This window comes from Catharus ustulatus, chromosome 3, assembly GCF_009819885.2.
Source record: "Catharus ustulatus isolate bCatUst1 chromosome 3, bCatUst1.pri.v2, whole genome shotgun sequence".
NCBI lineage: Eukaryota > Metazoa > Chordata > Aves > Passeriformes > Turdidae > Catharus > Catharus ustulatus.
The window spans coordinates 18759646-18779683 of NC_046223.1; the positions used below are offsets into that span (position 1 = coordinate 18759646).

General features: G+C 45.2%; 2 protein-coding genes across 3 annotated transcripts in view; one reads left to right on the top strand and one right to left on the bottom strand.

The window, feature by feature from the left end:
* Positions 1 to 28: 28 nt before the first annotated feature.
* Positions 29 to 20034, bottom strand: LOC116993695 (left-right determination factor 2-like). Its single transcript, XM_033054571.2, has 5 exons — positions 19561 to 20034; positions 4434 to 4941; positions 3377 to 3623; positions 2373 to 2612; positions 29 to 2062 (listed from the first exon to the last, which is right to left on the bottom strand). The coding sequence occupies exons 2-5, from the start codon at positions 4696 to 4698 to the stop codon at positions 1723 to 1725; spliced, it is 1092 nt and encodes a 363-aa protein (XP_032910462.1). The 5' UTR covers positions 4699 to 4941; positions 19561 to 20034; the 3' UTR covers positions 29 to 1722.
* The window catches only part of TMEM63A (transmembrane protein 63A), a 29401-nt gene continuing 28446 nt past the window's right edge, over positions 19084 to 20038 (top strand). The window contains exon 1 of one of the 2 annotated variants that reach the window (XM_033054568.1): positions 19084 to 19189. The gene's annotated coding sequence lies outside the window, so the exon portion shown is untranslated. Of the gene's footprint in view, positions 19190 to 19213; positions 19261 to 20038 lie in introns of those variants that run through there. The other variant, XM_033054569.1, reaches the window with a different exon arrangement.

Genomic DNA, 20038 nt, shown 5'->3' on the forward strand with positions numbered 1-20038 from the left:
TGAATGCCAGTGCCATTAAGGTAGATACTACATAGTCATGAGAAGGGAATGGCCGGGATCATTCTGGCTCATCCAATTCTGACTCCAGCGACCAACGGTGCTGTAGCCCAGGCTGGTGAATGGTGAGTTTGTGCTTTTGCCTTTTTTCCTCCCTTTGAAACTCTTTTGCCACAGGTGTTTACACAAGTGAGAGATGCCAGCCTACCCATGAGGTGATGGCAGAGATGCCTGGGTGACCTCGGACCTGGGGTCGTGCAGAGCAGCAGGAGCACTCGCATCTTCCTGACGGGCGACACAAAGCCGCTGCAGAGTCAAACAGGTCCCTCTTTTCCCCTGGTCCATGGTCACCCTGTCTAGTCACACAAACACATTTCAGAGCCCTTGCACCAGCAGCAGGTTCAGCCAGAGCCTCGGGGACTACATCCCACCATCCAACAGAGATGGTCAGTAGCAAAACTTCATCCCTACAGCCACTGGCATCTCAGTGGGTTATGAACCGAGGAGTTTGACACGAAATCATCAGCATGGTGACACCCTAGCCAGGAGTTCTGAACAGTTCTCAGAGGATTAAACCAGATTATCATAGCATTTCTCCAGGGTATGTGTTGGTGAGATGTCCAACAGGAAGGGTCAGGTTCCCTGGGCGGGAAGGGGATGGGAGGCAGCTCATCCCTCCCTGCACTCCAGCTCCAGCTGACCCCTGCAGGTTCTGCCACCTCCTGCTGGCAGATGAGATTCTAGGTTTTCTCTTTAAGAAAGGGTTGGCTTAAACACCGCAGCAGTTCAGGATGAAGTGCTGGCAGTGTAGGCTCTGCTCTGCCTGCTGATTCAGCCCTGTCCCTGGGGGAGCAGGAAAGCTTCACCAGAAGAAGGTGGGGTCACACAGGTACCTGAGAAGCTACTGTGTGTATGTTTATAGGAGCTGGGCACTGGACACTCACAGAAGTGTGACAGATCTTTTCCCCTCCACAAATACAAGCAAACACATGGCAACTTTAATACTTGTATTTTATTTTTTCCTTGATTTTGAAAGCACACAACATGAAAAATATCCCTACATTGACATAACTGTAATACAGAATCAGAAAAACAAACTATTGTCTGTGCAAGCAAACCTAAGTCCTAATGTCCCTGTTGATTCTGCCTAAAACTGGTTAAGCCTGTGGTGCAGGGGTCAAAAATATAATCCTTTGAGTTTCAGATAATATTTTATGTACATGTAGATATGTATATGTACATGCAACACATATGCACATAAATATGTTCCTTTGGGCTCTAGGCAATGTTTTATGTACATATATATATGTATGTAATCAATACGTAGCTATCCAGTATGTAGACAATACACACATTTATTCATACACTCTGTACATGTGTGAATGTGTATGTATGTGTGTGTACAGATTATATACATGTAAGTGCTTCCTCTCTCCAGCTCACCAAAAACACAGCTTGAACAGACAAGGACCAAGAATGAAAAGCTGAGCCCACGAGTTTGCACTTCACCTGGTGATGGGCACTCTTCTTTTGCCTGGAGCTGTTTGAATACTCCAGGGTGAAATGCATGCTCCTCTGAGCCCAGTGCTACTAAGTGCACTCTCTCTGCAGGGCCCCAGCGCTGCTGACCCTTGCAGCAGGAACCCCCCGCACCTTCATCACCCCGGGGCTGGGTGGCTCTCGGCAGGGCTGTGGGCGATGTGTGACCCCCAGGCCACCCCCTGTTCACACCAGCGCCTCGCCGTCCGTGAGGCAGCCGCACCTCTCCACGATCATGTTGGGGAACTCGGCCGCCTCGATCTCGGTGTGGTTGCCCCTCCGGACGAGGTAGAGGATGGGCAGCGCGGAGCTCCCGGCCACGGCGCAGGAGCGCTGCCCGGAGCCCGGGCGGCGAGGGAAGCGGGGGGGCTGCAGGCAGCTCCCGGAGCAGCGGTACGCCTGGAACCCCGCCGGCTCCAGGATCCAGTGCTGCGCCCACGGCAGCTCGCGGAAGCTGATGTAGTGCTTCTGCCGGCAGCAGGTGGATTTGCCCACGGTCACCTCCTCCCTGCACTCCCCAGGGCTCCTGGACACCAAGGGAGAAACAAGAATGGGTGCTGTGACTGGAAACTGGGAAGTGGGAGAAATCCTCCGTGCTGCTAATAGCACAGGCGGACTCTGAGACACGAAATCTGGGCTGTGCTCAGGTTTGTTCGAGTATTCAGACAACAGATACAGGAAGAGGTGAGATTCAGCAGCAGCTTTCTAGCTACTCCGTTCACAGCTGGTGAACACTTGTGAGGGTAAGAGCTGCCCACCCTGGCTTTGCTCCCCCCAGCAATAATTCAGGGATAAAATTACACCGCAGACAGTACAGATTTAGGTTTCGTACATACCCATAGTCATCCAAGTTGAGGGTGTGAAGCACCAGCTCAGGCTTGCCTAGGGCTCTATCCTTGGGGTCCTGCGAGGTGAAGCTCACAGCTTTGGCCATTTCCGAGGCGTAGCTGCCCACCCTTTCCCCTTCGATCCACACCTCCAGGAACATCGGCTCCCGCCTCTTGTTTCGCAGCCAGTAATGCACGGCCTGGGTCACATCAAAGCTCTTCCAGCCCGACTCACGAATAGGAACCAGCCTGTGTGACAAGGGCTTGGTGTTAGAAAAGCCCATCAGATAAATCCCGGGCTAGCAGCGCTGTTATTGCAGCAGAATAATTTACTACCTGTAGATTGTCACATGCCTTGATTAGATCATAATTTTTGCTCTGGGTGAGCACTCACAGTAGTGAACTACCACCTCAAAAAGAAGCATGCAGCTCTAACAGACACTGAAGGGCCAGAAAACACCTTCTCTATATGCTCATACAAAAAATTAGGTGGTGTAGGATCATGTGCAACCTCAGTACTTGTGATGACAGCCTGGTAGGCACCAGGCTCCCACCTGCTCCTGTCTGAGTTGCATTAGGGCCATAACTTTCTAGTCTAGTCTAATTCTGCCTTCAAGGGTAGCAAAACTTCCACAGATCTCACCATTACAGAATCAGATGCTTTCTGCATAACTTACTTGTTTAAACCAGCTAATTAAATGGCCATTGGAAAGAATACTAGCAGCCAGTAACCCACTTGAGTTAGTGACAGAAAACTGAACCAGGTGGGGGATTTTAGAGGGGAAGACATAGCAGTACATGGCAACATTTCACAGATTATTTCAAAGAATTATCATATATTGACATCTTAGCATAATATCTGCTCTTACAAGCTCAGTCTGGGTTTAGAGGCCATATAACCTGGTTGTACAGATGTAAGCTCCATCAGATCGAGCTGAGGCACAGCCACATGATACCCAAATGCACCCCAGAGGACCCAAACTCTGTAACTCCAGCAGAAACCCCTTTCTTACCTGGAGTCTATCAGGGAGGTCCTGTTGGTACCATCATGCTGCCTCTGCACCCAGTACACGCTGACTCTGGCGTTGGAGACAGGCCTGTGAGACTGCTTGGCAGGCAGCTTTGCTCTGTCCAGAGGCTTTTTGAAGAGTTTCAGTTCAGCCATTGTGACTTCGCTGTTTTTGGGTATTCTGCCCTCCATGTCAAACATCAGCCTCTGGCGTGTGGTTGTGTCAGAGTAGAGGATTTCTCCTGTCATGCCTGTGCAGTTGGGGACAAAAAAGATGGCCTGTCACTGCCATCCTGCTGCACCCTCCTTCCATGCTCCCAGTTGAGCCCTTGTGGCAGAGACAGCCACTAAACACATCTTTTCTAATGCATACTTGAATCAATGTCTTGCAAATGCCTTGATTATTCTCCTATGTCTGAGTCTCTGCACAGCTGGAAGAACTAAATCTCTGACATAAGATGACCCCAAACTGAGCAGACCTCAAAAAGTGTGCACCTCCGTGCTAGTGCTGGGCATGAAAGGAGGAAACTGCACCACTTGGAATGAAAAAGTATTTTCACTTGCTGCCCAGGGTGCAGTGTATGTCCTTTGAAAGCACAATAAGCTCTAAGCGCCCTTGTACAGCCATTATTCTATCTTTGTGGCTGTTTTCCTCCTTGATAATCTTTCCTGTAAAAAACAAACCTTTACAAAAGAGATGAAAGAGTGAAATATCCTCCAAGAGATGTGATTCCTATCAGATTTCTCCCAAAACCTATATGGCCTGCACTTTTTTTTCCCCCACCTGCCCAGAGTGTTCCCAGGGTACCAAGGCTTCCATCAAGCTCCAGCAGCATCCTGCCCTTTGGAAGGACTCCAGGTACAAGGAGTGCTTGTTAGTCTTTACCGTGTTGTTGCATGCACCTCCTCCGCCCAGTTGAGCTTTGGAGCCAAACCCGATCCTCATTCCCCTTCCCCTCCGGGGTTTGCCTCTGCCCATCCTGCTGCGGCCGGCAGAGCCCGGGCAGATTCCGCTGGCAGCAGCAGGATGCTTGGGATGCTCCCAGCAGGAGAAACATTACCTGTGTGTCCCGGGATCCCCCTGAGGATGCCAGCTAGGCTCGGCAGAGCTCGGCGCTTCACCCTCTGGCGCTTCAGCATGGACATGTACTTGTTCTTGACGTGGTCTGGGATAACCAGATCCTCCAAATCTCGCTTGTGAAGTTTAGGGACCTCGGACAGCCCCAGTTGCTTCAGCACCAGCTCCTTGAGCCCTTCCTGGGTAAACGCTTGGACCGTGAGGACGAGGCAGAGCACGCAGAGCATCCGGGCACACCTCAGCTCCATCCTCCTCCGCCAGAGAAGCAGCTCCCTGCCCGGCAGAGATGAAGGGGGGGATCTCCCTGGGGCTGCTCTCGGCAGAGATGTGCTGGCAGGCTGCCCGAGCTGGATGGAGGTCCCCGGTGCTGGGGTTTTATAGCCAGCCTCGTCCCACTGGCACAACAAATTTCACAAGTGGGGACGAAGCAAAGGACTTAAAAGGATCACTCCCTTGTTGGTAGACACATGCCAGTTTAACACCTTCATCCACTGCAAAGTTAATACAAGAAGGCTTAGGGGGCTCCCAGATTCCTTCACGGGAATGAAATTTCAATTTTTTTTTTAAATCTCCTGTAAATATTTGCCCAGAAGACCCCTGAGCAATCAGTGTCCCCTGTTCAGCCTTGCTAGGGAGGGAGGACAACTGCAGAATACATTGCTTTATGTACTATGCCATATGAGTCTTCATCAATCTTTACTGCAGAGAACTTGCTACCTAAAGCAGCCAATATCAATCAGGAGAAGATTTAGCTTTAGCTGGAAGTCCTTTTTTATGGCAAGCATTGAAAAATTATTTAAATCTTTGGGGTGGGGGGGGATTAGGTTCCACTTTGATCTCTGAATATTTGTATCCAGTGTATGAATCAGGGCAGTGAATCACAGCAGTTGAATGATTTATGGTCTTCTACGCTGCTTCTGAATCACAGAAGGTGGAAGATGTACAGATGTGACATTTTAAAAAAAGTCCCATCACTCTTTATGGATTCCTGTGGGTTTCATAATACTCATGCTTAGAAGAAGAAGGCTTTATGTAAAGGCAGATCACTTCCCAGTGAACATGAGAAACCACTGCACCATTCCACATTCAGCATGGATGAAGAATATCACTATCTTGAATGCTGTTAATGGCCACAATAGAGAACTGGCTCTGGAGAGTGGAGGTGATCTGAAGGCTGGGGTTAGGAGGCTGGATGTTTACCTTGTAACACTTGAACTGCAAACTTACACCCTCTTCTTCCCTGGCCTTTGCTGGTATAAGATGTGGAAATCTATTTTTGGCACCCAGGAGAATTGAACTGAAGAAATAAAATGTAATTGATAAAAGCATGAAGGAGCATGGCACTTGGGGCAGATTCTCATCCTCTTCAGCTGCCACATGCCTGAGCTTACATACAAATGTCTTCAGCATCAAAGGCCCTTTGGATTTTATATGGCTCTGTAAATGATTTAAAATTGGTCCAGTTTCACCCCATACCTAGACTGAATAGTGTGCCCTGAGGACAGTCTGTCTGGAGGATGCAATGTAATGAACTTGTACAAAATCACCCCACTGTGGCTCATCCCTCATTAAAACAAGTGTCAGCCCAGGGAGGCAGCCTGTTTTGTACTCAGGGGAAGGCAATAAAGCCGTCTGAAAGAGCCCCACTCAACACTTCTGGTACTGCCTGCTTTGTCTTTACAACCCTTTAAGAAACTTGTCTTCTTAAGCATGATAAAGCCTCTGTTAGATGTTAAAAGGGCACCTTATTTAGCTAAATTGAGTTTTAAGTAAAAAATGGAACAGACTACAAAGTAATAGCCTGCACATGGCCCAAGGCAGTGCATTCTTTAATCCTGCACTTTGTGTAGCATCTTCCTCCAGAGATTAATTTTAGACATGCATTTGTATATTAATTCAAAATACATCCATTCCCAAGACACAAACAGCAGTGAAAAATATCCACTTCATTTGTTGGCCTCAGGTTGAGCTCATGTGACATACTCCCGTGCTTGCAAATAAGAGGGAAGGTTTCTTTCTGAAATCTTTGTGACCCCTCAGCCCTTTAGGAAAGCTCCATGCACCCAGCTCTTCCCTCAGGACCGTCTCTCCAGCCAAATGGCACATTGCTAATTCCCAGAGGCTGGGCAAAAGAACTGGTCACACAATGAGCTGTGCCAGAGGCTTGGAAACCACCTGTGCAGTGCTCAGCTGACTGACAAAGTTTTCTGCAGACTTTCTCTGAGTGTTGGCCAGCTCAGTTCCAGCAGGGAATTTGTTAGGTTTATATGGTTACCTGGATAAAACTGCAATCCATGGATTTTTAATGGTTTCTCTCTTATGTCAGAAGATACAATCTCATCATTATTTATCCATCCAATTAGTCTTTGATCCAGAGACTAGTCCAACTCCAAAGTGAGTGTTCTTCACAACAACATGAAATGAAAATGTCTGATTGCTCCAGCAGCATCCTGTATCCAGATGTGATTTCTCCTGTGGCTGATGCCAAATCCACCAGGACTCTTCACTGTCCAATGTGTATTGGAAGGTGATTTATGGGCTTCACACCCAAAATAAAATTATTGACCAAACATACTTGAAGCTCAGCTAAGAAGAAAACAGAGGATGTGTATTGCAGGCTTTTCACAGGAGAGTGATTATCTGGTCCAATTGGAGGATTTGCCATTCCCCTTTTGTCGTGCAAACAAGAAAAAGTCAGGAATTTTATAATAGCTCTTTCTGTGTAATGTGTATTAGAACCTGCATGGCACTTTTGAAATGTCAAACAGAGGATTCAAAGAGGTTACAAGAGGTGAAGTATGAGCAACTCCCAGTTTTAATAAAAGCCAGTACTTAGTGGAGAGAGAATCTCTGTATTTAAGCTTTTAATTTTGTTACAAGCACTTCTGTAAGACATCTGCTGGGCACATCCGTGCAATGATTTTTGGTAAATAAATCCAGTGGGATCAAAGAGAAAGTGTGAAAGGCTTACCCTAATTATGTAGCTATTATCCTGGGAAACAAGAACGTTTGAAATGTATTTGCAGTATTGAGGGTCTGAATATTAAACTTTTGAAGATTTCAATTGCCATGGTCATAACCCTTTTGTACTGCAACTGGGCTCACATTGAAACAGCTCTTGCTTGAGTGATGTGAAAGGCAACAATTTCTGTGTGCTCCAAGAAAAGTCACGTTTGTGCAACACATTTGTCATATGGAGATGGGGGCACAACTCTGTGTAGATTTTGGTCTGTTTTTCCCTAAAGTCAGGGCCTTCCGAATCCAGGAGTGTAGAAGTAAAAATAAGAGTGGTTAAGATGCAGTTATTAATATGCCAAGTTAAAAAAGAATTCAACTACAAGTTCTGTTGCATGTTCTTTCTCTGCCTCAAGCACACCAAGTTTTACACAGCTAACAAAACACTGCAGAAGAGGTTGGTCATGTTTAGAGGCTTCAAAATTGGAAGTAAAATGCAGGCTATGCATGAGTACATGTCCCTCTCACACTGCCTCACCAATGCACCCATCAGCCACACAACAGTGCTCCAAACTGAATATTCCCACCAGCAAACCCAGGCTGCACACCTAAAAGTGGGATTTCCTAGGAATCTTAACTTATTTTTGGCTGTCATGGCCTAAGCAGCCACTGGCCCTGAGTCAAAGAGGTCTAGACAGAAGGTGTGGAGCTCACCAAACCCTGCTCAAAGTTGTCTTCAACCTGGTCTTGAACACTTCTGGGAATCAGATAGGCACAACTTTTCAGGGCAACCTGATGCCTCACCATCCTCACATCCTCTTAGAATCTAAACCAAACCTCTCTTCTGTCACTTTGAAGCCGTTCCCCCTTGTCCTGTCACTACATGCCCTTGTAAAACATCCCTCTCCAGCTCCCTTGTAAGCCCCCTTTAGGTACTGGAAGGTGCTCTAAGGTATCTCCAGAGCCTTTCCCTTCCCTAGACTGAACTGTCCCATCTCTCTCAGCCTTCATAGGAGAGCATGAATAGCTTGCTCAGTGTACAGAGACAGAATAGAGGCACCCAGGAGTTCTGTGGGCCAGTACAGCTCCCTGGAGTTTGCTCCCCATGGCCTCAGCTTGCTCTGCAAGTATCTGGCATGGAAAAGTTTCCAGAAGGTAAGGCCTGATAACACAAGACATCTGAATGTCTCCCAGGGCTAGACTGAAAACAACAGAGCCACTCAATGCAGTTGGGTTGATCTTTCTGTTGGTTGTGATTTGCAGCAAAAATTTGGCCTTGTTAATTTTTGTGCCTATAGGCTTTGGGCTCAACCATGGATCACCTGACTTACCTGCTGCCCATGCATTCCTTTCCCCTTCCAGTGGGTATAAAGTCATAAAAGGAACATTAGATCTGTGTTGGGAGCTCTGGCTAACTTGGCTCTGGGAAATAGAACTTCATTTTCCATGTCTCAGATGAATCATGGCTGCTCTGAGTGCACAGATCTCATTCCAAAGATGCTGCAACCTCAGCCTCAGTCCTTAGTGTTTACTCTCCTGCTGAGGAGCCTGTTTCAGTGGCAACTTTTGTGGTCCAAATAATCACCTGCTTGAGCTACACAGAAATTGCCCAGTTTATTTAATCTAGGCAAGGACATGAGGCTGTTTTCCCTCATCATCAGCACAGGCCAGACTGAACTGGCCATCTCCAACGGAAATACCTGAAAGATCACATCCTATTCTGGTGCTGTGTATCTCCAATTGCATTGACAGAACCACATCTTCCATAGGCAGCTTCTGCTTTAGTCGTGAGCTTGTTTTGGTCAGATGGCCAGGACAAAAGGCAGTCTGTCTGAGGAGGAATGGATAAAATGTCCAAAGTTCTCCCATGTCTTTGGTCAGCTGATGTCAGCTGGCTCACTCGCAGGGGTTTGTGTTGGCAGTGTTTGCAAAGTGCCAGTGTTCTGGCAGAATGGAGATCTTCAAGATATTTTTATTTTTTTTTTACAGAAAAACAAACACAACTGTTTAAATACAGCATTTTCTATGGCTTTAGCAGTCTCCTCCCCACTGCCCCAGTCTGTTCCTTGTTTGTAGCTGGAGAAGCAGGACTTGTCACTGCTCTGATGGCTGCAGCACAGGCTGCTGGCAAAAACACTGACATTTAGCTAATGCAGTTGAATCAGATAAATAAGCATACAGCCCTGAATTGCTTGCTTTATACCACAGTCCACTTCATTAAGGAATGTCCTAATTACTGAGAAATGGCTGAATTCTGTGGGAGCACCACTTAATTTCTAATCAGAGCCTATTTGTTGGCCTAGTTAAAATGCTGCTTTTTCCTTGCAACTGTGTTTATGCTGTAGAAGTTTATAATTTTTTTTTAAAGTACGTTTCTTCTGCCTTAATGTGCAGATTCAATGTCCCATAGCCCTTACTGATTCTGTGCAAAGTTTGTGTGGCAATTGGCATTCCAAAAACTGAGAGATGTACCCATTTTCCTCTCGTGCTAATACGGTTGGAATACTATTCATACTGCATCTGTGGCACTGAGTAACCTGGTTTAATTATGGATTGTATTTCCTCCAGTTAATTTTAGCTCTAATAAGTTTCCCTTCACTGAACAGACTGTCCTCTTTTGCCTCAGAAAGAAAAAATTAATCAATTTTCCCAAACTCAGATAGAAAAAGAGTAACACTATATTCTAGCAACTGTAATTTATTTCTATTACCAGGAGAAGCTGCAAAGGCAGAAAGATCATGAAGTATATGTTAATGCAAGTTGAATAATTTGCATTACTAACTTTGCTGAAAAATATTTTTTTTTCCTGCAGGTCAAAAATAAAAATGAAAGGCCAAGATGAGTGAGACTTAAAAAGCAACATCTTCTGCTAAAAATGCTGAGCTGTTTTAGAAACAGTAATTTGTTAGTGTAGTGCAAAAAAACCTCTGAAAAGGGCTGTTACTTGTTCAGAAAAGAACAAAACCCAATGCAAGATTGTAAAAGGCAAAATTAAGTGATAAAACACGTGCAGAAGACAAGATGGAATTGATAGCTTAGACTTCTCTAATCTGGTACCTCTGATAGAGTGAAGAGCAGCTGCCCAAAGCCTTCTGCTAGTCCTCACTGAGATATTCAAAATTAGCTTGGGCAGTGCCTTAGCAAATCTACTGATTGGCAAAAAGATACTTGCAACAACAGGACAATGAGCTAAACTGTTCACGTGGTTGTTTTCCATCTGTAACATCTGCTGCTGACATGACTCTGGGGCTATTGCATGTCAGTGGGTTTCACACCACAGAACTTAAATGTATTCAGTTTCAAAAATAATTACTTGCACATGGCTCTTGTCCTTGATGTTACCAGCACATTATTGCTGTGATCAAAGTGATGGTGAGGTAGAATTCTGAATGGGTCCAGTAACAATGCCTGTCTGAGCTCTGTGTGAGCTGGGCCCATACAGGGAGAACATTTCTGAGAGGATCCAGGAAGCTGGGAGTTCCAAGAGATACAAAACCATCTTGGAAAACATGGTCTGGATCAGACTATACTCCCTCATCCTGATGCTGGATGTTCATTCTTTTTAAGGAGAAAGAGGATGTAAGCATTGCACCAAACTTTTGCAGGAAGCTTTTCTTTGTCTTCAGAGTGTTGACATCCCTTCAGAGAATGGTCTTAATGGCCTGTAGATTATTTGAAATTTTGTTTCCTTTTAAAAGATTTTTGATCTGTTAATAAAATTTCAAATAAACTCATTTTTAAAATCTAGTGAGCCGGTTAGTATTAGTAGTGATTTGTTATTTATCCTCTTCATTCCATTCCCCTTCAGTCTAGATTGAGTAGTTTGTTACACCTTCAAGAATTTCAAAACAACAAATATCAAATTAGCCCCCTAATTTTGTTTTCAAATAATGCTGCAATGTTCAGAAAGTGTGAATAGACTGCTCCTACTCAAGCAGTTATAAAAAAGCTGTTTTCACTTAAATATTTATATTGTCATGGTATTGGTTTCTAACATTTTGGAATGTTATTACTATTTAATTATAAAGAATTCAGAAGAAAAGAACTGAAAAAACACCGTTTTTTGTGTATTTGACTCCAAAACAGAACAGAAAAGGGTATTTCACTTCATGGCACAGGAAATTATGTAATTTCCTGCCATGTGCTCATATCTATGTAAAGAAGGAGTACAAAGTCTCTGATATAACATGACCCTTAAAAGAGCAAAAAATAAAGCTCTGTGACTTGACCAGTTTTAATCCTTTTAGCATTCATACTGCAGCACCATGGGAGATGCATCATGGTCTTTTGATTTTACAAGGGAATTTAGCCACACTTGGTCAGGTCACTTGAAGCGTGAAACACAAACTTCAGTTGTTTGGTTTGGCTTTTTTACCTTTTCTTACCTTACCATTTGCTTATTCAAAACCATTAATTAATGGCCAACATTTCCACATAGCAAGCAAATGCATTTCTGAGCCTTAATTTTGGCTTTGACATGTGATTCTGCAAGAAATGCCATGCATTTGAAGCTGACATCTGTCAGCTTTCCAGGCTGAATAACTAAAGACACGGTGACTAAAATTTATTTTATCTATGCAGCATGGCTCTCAGCTTCAGCATTTGCCAGTGCAGAATTCAGCATCTTTTGACAAATCATAGACATTGAGAAGATTTTTCGAAGGTACAGGAAGGAATTTAGAATCTATTTTTCATTGAGCAAAACTTGGGTGTTTAGTCCCTTTTCTCTGCTTTGATTCTAAAATAGAGCAAAGAATATTTTACCCTGTGACATCAAAACTAGAAATAATTACTGTGATTTGAGCAGAGACGTAGATGACCCCAGAATTAATTTGAAGTACTTGATCATTTTGACCAGATCTATTGGAACACCTCTGAGGCACACTCCAGGAAAACAATGTTTTCGAGGAAGTTCAGTTTCTGCAAATCCAGTGGGAGGAATCTGAAAATCATTATGTGAAGTAGACTTGGAAAATGGGCTCTTAAAACTCTGTTTGATTTACTTTCAGTCCCTCGTGGTAGGAAAGCTTACCTCTGGTCTTCACTGTGTTCCCAGGCTGGTAAACTGTTGACACTTGCTATCCTAAATGAGAAAATGTTGTGATTCATAATAGGACATGAAAATACACTGTTGCATGGGTTTCCTGACCTGAACTGACCTAAAAACCACAGCAATAACAGAACACAGTTGTTCCTTAACACAATTAATTGTGTTCCTTAACACAATTTCATGTCCTCTGAGAAATGCTCTCACTATGATAACTTGACTAATAAGTTCAAGGTCTTACATTGACATATGAAACTCTTCTAATCTTCACAGGAACTAGGGTGCAAAGGAATTACAATCACCCTGCTCACTGTTGCCCAGAGCAGTTGGCAATTTAGGGCCTTAAACCTCAGGTCTGCTCATGCCAGGGCTCTACATGTAGAACCTGCTCTCTTCACTGTACAGCCCCAGAACTGACCCAGCCCGGGTGTAAAAGAAAAGGTACAACATACTGTGAAGGCAGGAATAGTTTGCTTAGGTGTTCCCATGTAACACTGATCCTTTCTTCCATCCTGGACTTCATCTCATTCCAGAAGCCATGTCACTTTACAGGACCTGCTCTTAACTTCTCCCAGATTAACTCTGACCCCTTACTCTATCATTATCTGATACATAACCTGAATATACAAACATCTACTTCAGTGAATCTAAATATAAACATCTGCTTTACTGAAACTGTACACAGTATCAGTAGGAAAGGAGAGTTGAAAACATCTGGGTTCTCTTCCCAGTTCTGTCCCTGAGTCAGGACTGTGACCTTGAGCAAATTGCCTTGGCCAAAATTTTCAAGTCCATATTTAGACACCAAAATAAATAAGCTGATTTTTCAAAGGCACCAGCCAAGCACAGTTTCTATCAACAAAACTCTAATCACCAATAGACTCTAACGATTACTGTACTTAAAGTATCTTAGTAAAACAAACCATGTCCCTCTTGCCATCTGTTACAGGATCACCTGTGTGTCTAAGCTGCTCACCTTGCAGTGACTACATTACTTTCCCTTTTTACACAGATTAGGCCACACTCCCACTCGTGAGGCAATGCCAAACATGCCAAGTCCAGCTGGAAGAGATGTGAGGAAATACCTTTATATTGTTTGCATACATGTGAAAGGAGAAAGATGATGCAGAAAGAAAAGAAAGTGATTTAGAGGGAGTGAAAGAATCACAAGAAAGGAAGTAAGAGAAAGGATGAATGGGGGGAGGAAATAAAATACTACAGAAAGAGGAAGGAAAGAGTGGACAGGGAGGGACAAGAATGGGAAAATCAGAAAGTACAGTGATAATATGTCCGACAGGTAATCACACACTAAGGAATGGACATACTTAAGCAACTCTGCTTCCCTAAAGTGGAAGTGCCAGAAAGCACACAGCTAGGATCCACATGCCTGTGGTGTGCCTCAAGCAGCAGTCATGCACTTGGAATTGGTTGGATGCTGCTGCTCCCCACCATTTCCAGTCATGTTCTACATGCTCTCCCAGCTTCAGGAGCTTCCTTGCTCCTGAAAGGCCTCACTGCCCTTGGTTGTGGCTGTTTGCCATGGCCAAAGCTCTTCACATCTTCCTGCTTAAGCCACTTTGCATCCTGACACCAAGACACCCCAGCCACTTGCCTCTTGCATCCCTGGCACCTGACCCCCTGCTTGGGCTCACCAGGATCATCCTGCTGTCATTAATGACCCCCCATGCTCGCCTGCTCTGTCTGCAAAGGAGCCAAGTCACTGCTGCTGTGGAAATTGTAACTCAGACCTTGCCAGCTCTTTGAAATCCTCACAGTTTGGACACAGAATTATTTTCATCTGTAAATCCAGAAGAGGGAAGGGGGAATTCTTGCCCAACGGAAAAAAAAAAAAGACTGCTCATTATAAAAGTCCTCAAAAAACCTATTTAATCTATAAATTAATAAATGATCAAGCAGCATGTTTGATGCTGACATTTTAAGGGAAATCACGCCAGTAAGATAGGAAGTGCTGTCACCAAGGCTTTGGAACAGAGCTCTTATGTCTAAAAGCTGGTAATCTCACTGGACTCTCTGTAGATAGAGTGTGGATACAGCAGATTGAACCACGACTAGTTTCTTCAAAGTTGTCAAACTGAGTAGTGTTTGGAAAGAAAAAAAAAATAAAATGGGAAAAACTAGTTTACCTCTTCTGACCTATTTGGATTAAAACCAGGATTTCAGAGCTTGCTGCACAAAAATTTACTCTCAATCCAAGGCTGCAGCAAACCCAGCTGAATTGACCCACCAATGGCTTAGACTGCAAGATCTCCTGGAGTGTTTTGTGGCTCCTGGACAAACAACCACTCATCTTTGTGCTCCAGGGAAAGCAAAATATGAGGCAAGGATGCTAAATTCTGCCCAGGACTCACCTCAGTACTGTTGCAACAGGAGTCACTGTGTATAGTGAGGACACCTGTGGAGCCCAGAGGCTCTGGAGGACACTGGAGCTGTTCAGTAAAACCAATGTGTGTTGTACCTGGGAATGGGAAAACTTTGCAAGCTCTGAGTGGTTTGGTATTTCATACTGGTAACAAGCACACCTGGTGCCTGATAAATCCAAGGGCTCATGTGGCCAGGTGCCCTCCTCTTCAGTGGGACAAGCCAGATTGGACCAGATGGTTTCTTCATCTTCCTCTCTCTCGGGGAGCTGCCTTAATTATAGTTACTGCTGTGCCACCTATGCATGGGGTTAATGCACAGATAAGCATTAAGATAATGTGCACATTCAGGAAATAATGAAGTCACTCACGTTACTGGCCACCTTGGCCTAGTTTTACACCAAATTGTGTCACACCCACAGCGGTTGCACTGTGACAAGCTAACAATAAACCTAACAATCCTGTGTATCAGCAAGGGATTCCCCACACCTGCAACTACTCCAAAAAAACCCAAGGTGTAAAACCTCACCCTGCCTAGAGGTGAGCGATGAGGAAGCTCGTGGACTCACCACTTCATAAATCAAGTTTACGCAAAGTATGTTGCAATAAGCCTACTTTTTCCACCCGTACTTTTCAGCATTGCAATTTTAGATTGCAGTTTCCTGTGTGTTTTAATAAAATCCCAGTTTTCATCCAAGTATAGCTTGATGAAGGTGATAAGAAAAATGAATCGTGCTCAAGCATTGATACCAATGCTACATTTACCATTTCCTATCTGACATTAAATGTAAAAGAAAAGAAAAGCAAATTTCTATCATATATCGCTAGATATATTTGGTTAAATGCATTGTATAATAATCTGTTGTATTGATTAATAAAAATACAATCCAACTTTAATGCAAGGCTATTTTTACCTTGAAAGTCAACATATTGCCTATGAATGAGAAGCAGCATGACAAAAGCAATTTAAAATAATAGAGAGAAAAGAAGGGTGAATTGTCAATTTAAATTAAGACTTGCTGCTTGCTGATTTGTACTATGTACTACGATATTTAAATCTGTGCATCTGTCTAGATTTTCTATTTGTTAGTTTGTATTATGAACACTTTAATGCTCAGGCCTTCCAAAGGAAAATCCCATAATGCCCACACTGCGTCCTGTGGTGTACTGAGGCTCGTAAACAGATTGCCAGATGAAGGCAAAGATTAAAAGCTAGCAAAGGGCTGCCAGACTGGAAGCCTGAATTAAATCCATTAAGGTATATTTGAATAGGCAGATAAGTAAGGAACAGCAAGCTGGGCTGACGAGTTTCTTCAGAGAGAAGAAACCACGGCGAGAGTTGCCATGCATGGCAAAGCTCAGGCCACCTGCTACTCACCTCCAGAGACTATTGAAGTCCTGTTGGGAGCTCACCCATCAAGGGATGTCCTGCTGTGATAAATCAAATTAAAGTGACAAGGGAACTCTTCAGCCATAAGATCATTTAAAAAAGTAAGGGAAGAGTCACACATGGAAGTGCAAATACCCCGCACACGTGTGCAACCTGGTGCTAAAGAGCTGTTGAGGTGGATATGGAGGATGCAAAATAAAAGAAAGATGGAAGGATTTCAGAGTCTATTGACCTGCTCCCTAAGTCCTGAGGGTGGTTTTCCATCTGCTCTAGCAACGTAATTAAACGTTCGTGAACTAATGACGGTATGTGGCTTTTGTCACCACAAGAACAGACAGTGGTAAACAAAACCCTATTTACAAGAGGTAGGGAGGAGGGAAATGTGACTCTGTTGTTGAAATTAGAGATAAACAAAATCACACCACTTAGCTAAAGAGCCTGTCTAGACAGAGGAAGAACAAAAACAAATGACAAAAGCTTGATGTTATCCTTGTGAGAGAGAGGGAAAAATCATTTTGTAGCTAGGCAAAAGCTACATCTTCATCACACAGAAGAATGTCAAGACTACAATGTTGAGATCACTGAATATTACCAATTTTGCACTACAGAGTAAGATAATCTAACCAGAGTAAGGCCTTAATTTTGAAAAACCTGGCAACAATCAAGAGTATGAACAGCTTAGGAAATCAGTGAGAAAACCAACCAAACGTATTTTGGTCCTAGAAGTGCAAGAGCTTCATAAGTCTTCACCTACATGGTAGATCTACTCTGCTGCACCCACAACAGTAAAACTTAATTTAAAAAAGTGATTATAATTATTCCACTGTGAAATCCTGTTTTGAAATAAGCTGTCCACAGGAAGAGCTGTTCCAGAAAAGACAGGATGGAACAACAACTCTATGACACTCGTGCCAAACAACTTTCTCACCGACACAGCCCTAGAGAGGAGAGAGTGTGTTTAAAGGTAAAACATCCTTCAACAGCAGTGGGATTTCTTTATTCCAGCAGTGAATCTGAGCTACTCTGAGCTGAGAACTTTAATGTAATTTTCAAACTAGCATAATTGTTACAGCCAATTTAAAATCACAGGTTATCTACGATGCATCTGCTAGGTAAATGATGCAATTCTGTCTTGAAATGTCTCTCAGTGACTGTGGATAACCAGGCCTTTTCCCTTTTTGTGGGATGAAGTGGGAGAAGGCAAGGTAGCACAGCCAGATGCTGCTCTACACTGAGCAGGCACTCCTGAAAAGTGAAACAAGGATTTGGAAGAGCAAAACAATTGTGGATTAATAAAATAGCAGGGAGAAGGACGGCAGCTATGCTTGCAGGGCCCTAAGTAATCCACAGAGTCTGAATACACAGGTATGCAAGGAGTTAAAGATGGAGAGGCAGGATCAGGACTGTCAAATGGAGCAGATAGTGGCCTCCTGGCAGCTGGGACATTAATTTCTTTTAAACATAAAAGTCAGCAGATAACCGAGGTTTTGATCAATGTAACATCAGTCTGAACTTTGCAACGCCCTAATTATTTTTGGTTGGTTTTAGAGTGGGTTGCTGTTCTAAGACGTTACTGCTGCTTCATCCATGAGACTGCAGGTAGGGGTGCAAACCTTTGAAGGCAAGTGGTCCCTGGTTCCCTCTGAGCAGTTACATTTTCATCATTACCATAATCTTCTTCTTCCTCATATGCCTGCTGGTCATTGATGTCAGTCCTTCCAGTCAGGGGCAAGGGGATGAGGATGGCTGGCAATGCTGGGTATCAAATGGCTGTGGAGGGAACACTGAGATAAAGGGTAGAGAAAAAGTAGACATCAGGGACCTGCTGTACAGTGTTTCTGGCCTGTTGTCTGGAAGCAATGAACTCCTTAACGGCTATGATGTCCTTAGGGATATCTGGGAATTGGTACACAAGAAAGATGTGGACCTGTTGGAGTAAGTTCAGAGGAGATCACGAAAATGCTGAAAGGGCTGGACCGCCTCTCTGACAAAGACAGGCTGAGAGAGCTGGAATTGTTCAGCCTGGAGAAAAGCTTCTGGGAGACTTTAGAGAACCTTCCAGTACCTGAAGGGGGCTACAGGAGAGCTGGACAGGGACTTTCTACACAGGCTTAGAGGGAGTTTTACAAGGGCATGTAGTGATAAGCCAAGGGGGAATGGATTCAAACTGAAAGAGGGCAGGTTTAGATTAGATAATAGGAAAAAATTGTTCACTCTGAGGGTGATGAGGCACTGGCAGAAGTTGTCCAGAGAAGCTGTGGATGTCCCATCCCTGGTAGTGTCCAAGAGCAGGTTGGATGGAGCTCTGAGCAGCCTGCTCTGATGGAAGGTGTCCCTGCCTATGGTAGGGGGTTGGAACTGGATGATATTTCAGGTCCCTTCCAAACCACTCTAGTCCATGATTCTGTGATCTCAGTGTACGGCCTGCTCCACTTCCACCTGCGTGCTTGCCCATTTCACTAGACCTGAAATTGTGAAATCTCTCTGGAAATCATATCTCACATTTCTTGGGGATCGTTTTTTTATTCCCTGTGCTACAAAATACTCTGTTCGATTCTGGCTTTAGACACCGGTTGGCGCTATAAGGTCTCCCTTGAGGAGAGATCTTAGCGCTTCACCAGGCTGGACAGCTTTCCCTCGGTTATTTGAGGGTCCGTCCCCTGAGGGAGGCGCGGCCGCGGCACTGTCCCGGCGGGGGCAGCATTATCCCGGCCGGAGTGGCCCTGTCCCGGCCGGAGTGGCACTTTCCCGGTGGGGGTGACACTGTCCTGGCGGGGGCAGCATTATCCCGGCCGGAGCGGCCCTGTCCCGGCGGGGGCAGCATTATCCCGGCCCTGTCCCGGCCGGGGCCGCCTGAGGGGCCGCACCGCGGCGGGAAGGGCAGCGCTGACCGCGGGCCGCGCGCGCATGCGCAGACGCCGGGACTTGTTGCCGGCGCTCGTAACTCCGGGGCCGGGACCGCCCGCGAGGTGACGGGGCGGGAGGGCAGGGAAGGGAAAGGCAGGGAAGGGAGGGGGTAGGAGAGGCCGCCCCGGCGCAGGTAAGGGAGGGCGGGAGCGGCGCCGTGCGGGGGAGCGGGCGAGGTGAGCGCGGCCCCTCCTCATTGGGACCCCCTCAGCGGGGTCGGGGCGGGCGGCGCCGGGAGCAGCGTCCCCTCCCTCAGCGGGGAGCCGAGCCAACCCAGCCCGCTCCGGAGCCGAGGGACCCGCTCCCTGCTTTCCAGCGTGATCCTGGGGGAGCCGGCCCCGCCCTGCCGGAGCCGGGAACCCGGCCGGGCTCCCCGCGGAACCCCGGGTCCGGGAGCTTCTCCCCTTTAACTCATTCCCCTTTCCCTGGGTACCTGCGTGGGAAGAGCCCAGCAGGAGCCCGTGGGACGGCTTCCCCTGCCCTTTATCTTCCTGGCAGCCTGCTTGTTTAAAAAGAGCAGCTTTCGAGAATTGGAAGCATGGCTGATAAACTCCAGTGTGTTGTTTAGAGTTTAGCGTGCAGGCTTGTGCTGGAGATTCCCGAAGGCTCTTCAAAAATGCTTTCTTTTCCATCAGCACTAGATTTCAGTCCGTAGAAAGCAAGGATAGAGTCATGGCACAACTTTTGCGGGCGTTGTCGGGGTTTTTTCTTTCCCTTTTTTTTTTTTTTTTTTTTTTTTTTTTTTTTTTTTCCTGTGATGAAACACGTCAGCTGAGATAAAGTGTCTTCATCACCATGTCACACTGTCCAACATTTAACAAATGCTGTTTTGGGAGGAGTGTTCTCCGTGCTGTTTTCCCGCTGTTTAAAAAGAGAATATTTAACTATTTATATTTTTTTTTTTCGTTTTC

What these genes read in the sequence shown, in the direction of transcription:
- LOC116993695 (XM_033054571.2), bottom strand. Translation starts at nt 4,698, where the DNA reads ATGGAGCTGAGGTGTGCCCGGATGCTCTGCGTGCTCTGCCTCGTCCTC. An exon ending in ACCTCCCTGATAGACTCCAG is followed by an intron (nt 2,613 to 3,376) that starts GTAAGAAAGGGG and finishes CTTGTCACACAG; the next exon opens with GCTGGTTCCTATTCGTGAGT. An exon ending in CTCAACTTGGATGACTATGG is followed by an intron (nt 2,063 to 2,372) that starts GTATGTACGAAA and finishes CTTGGTGTCCAG; the next exon opens with GAGCCCTGGGGAGTGCAGGG.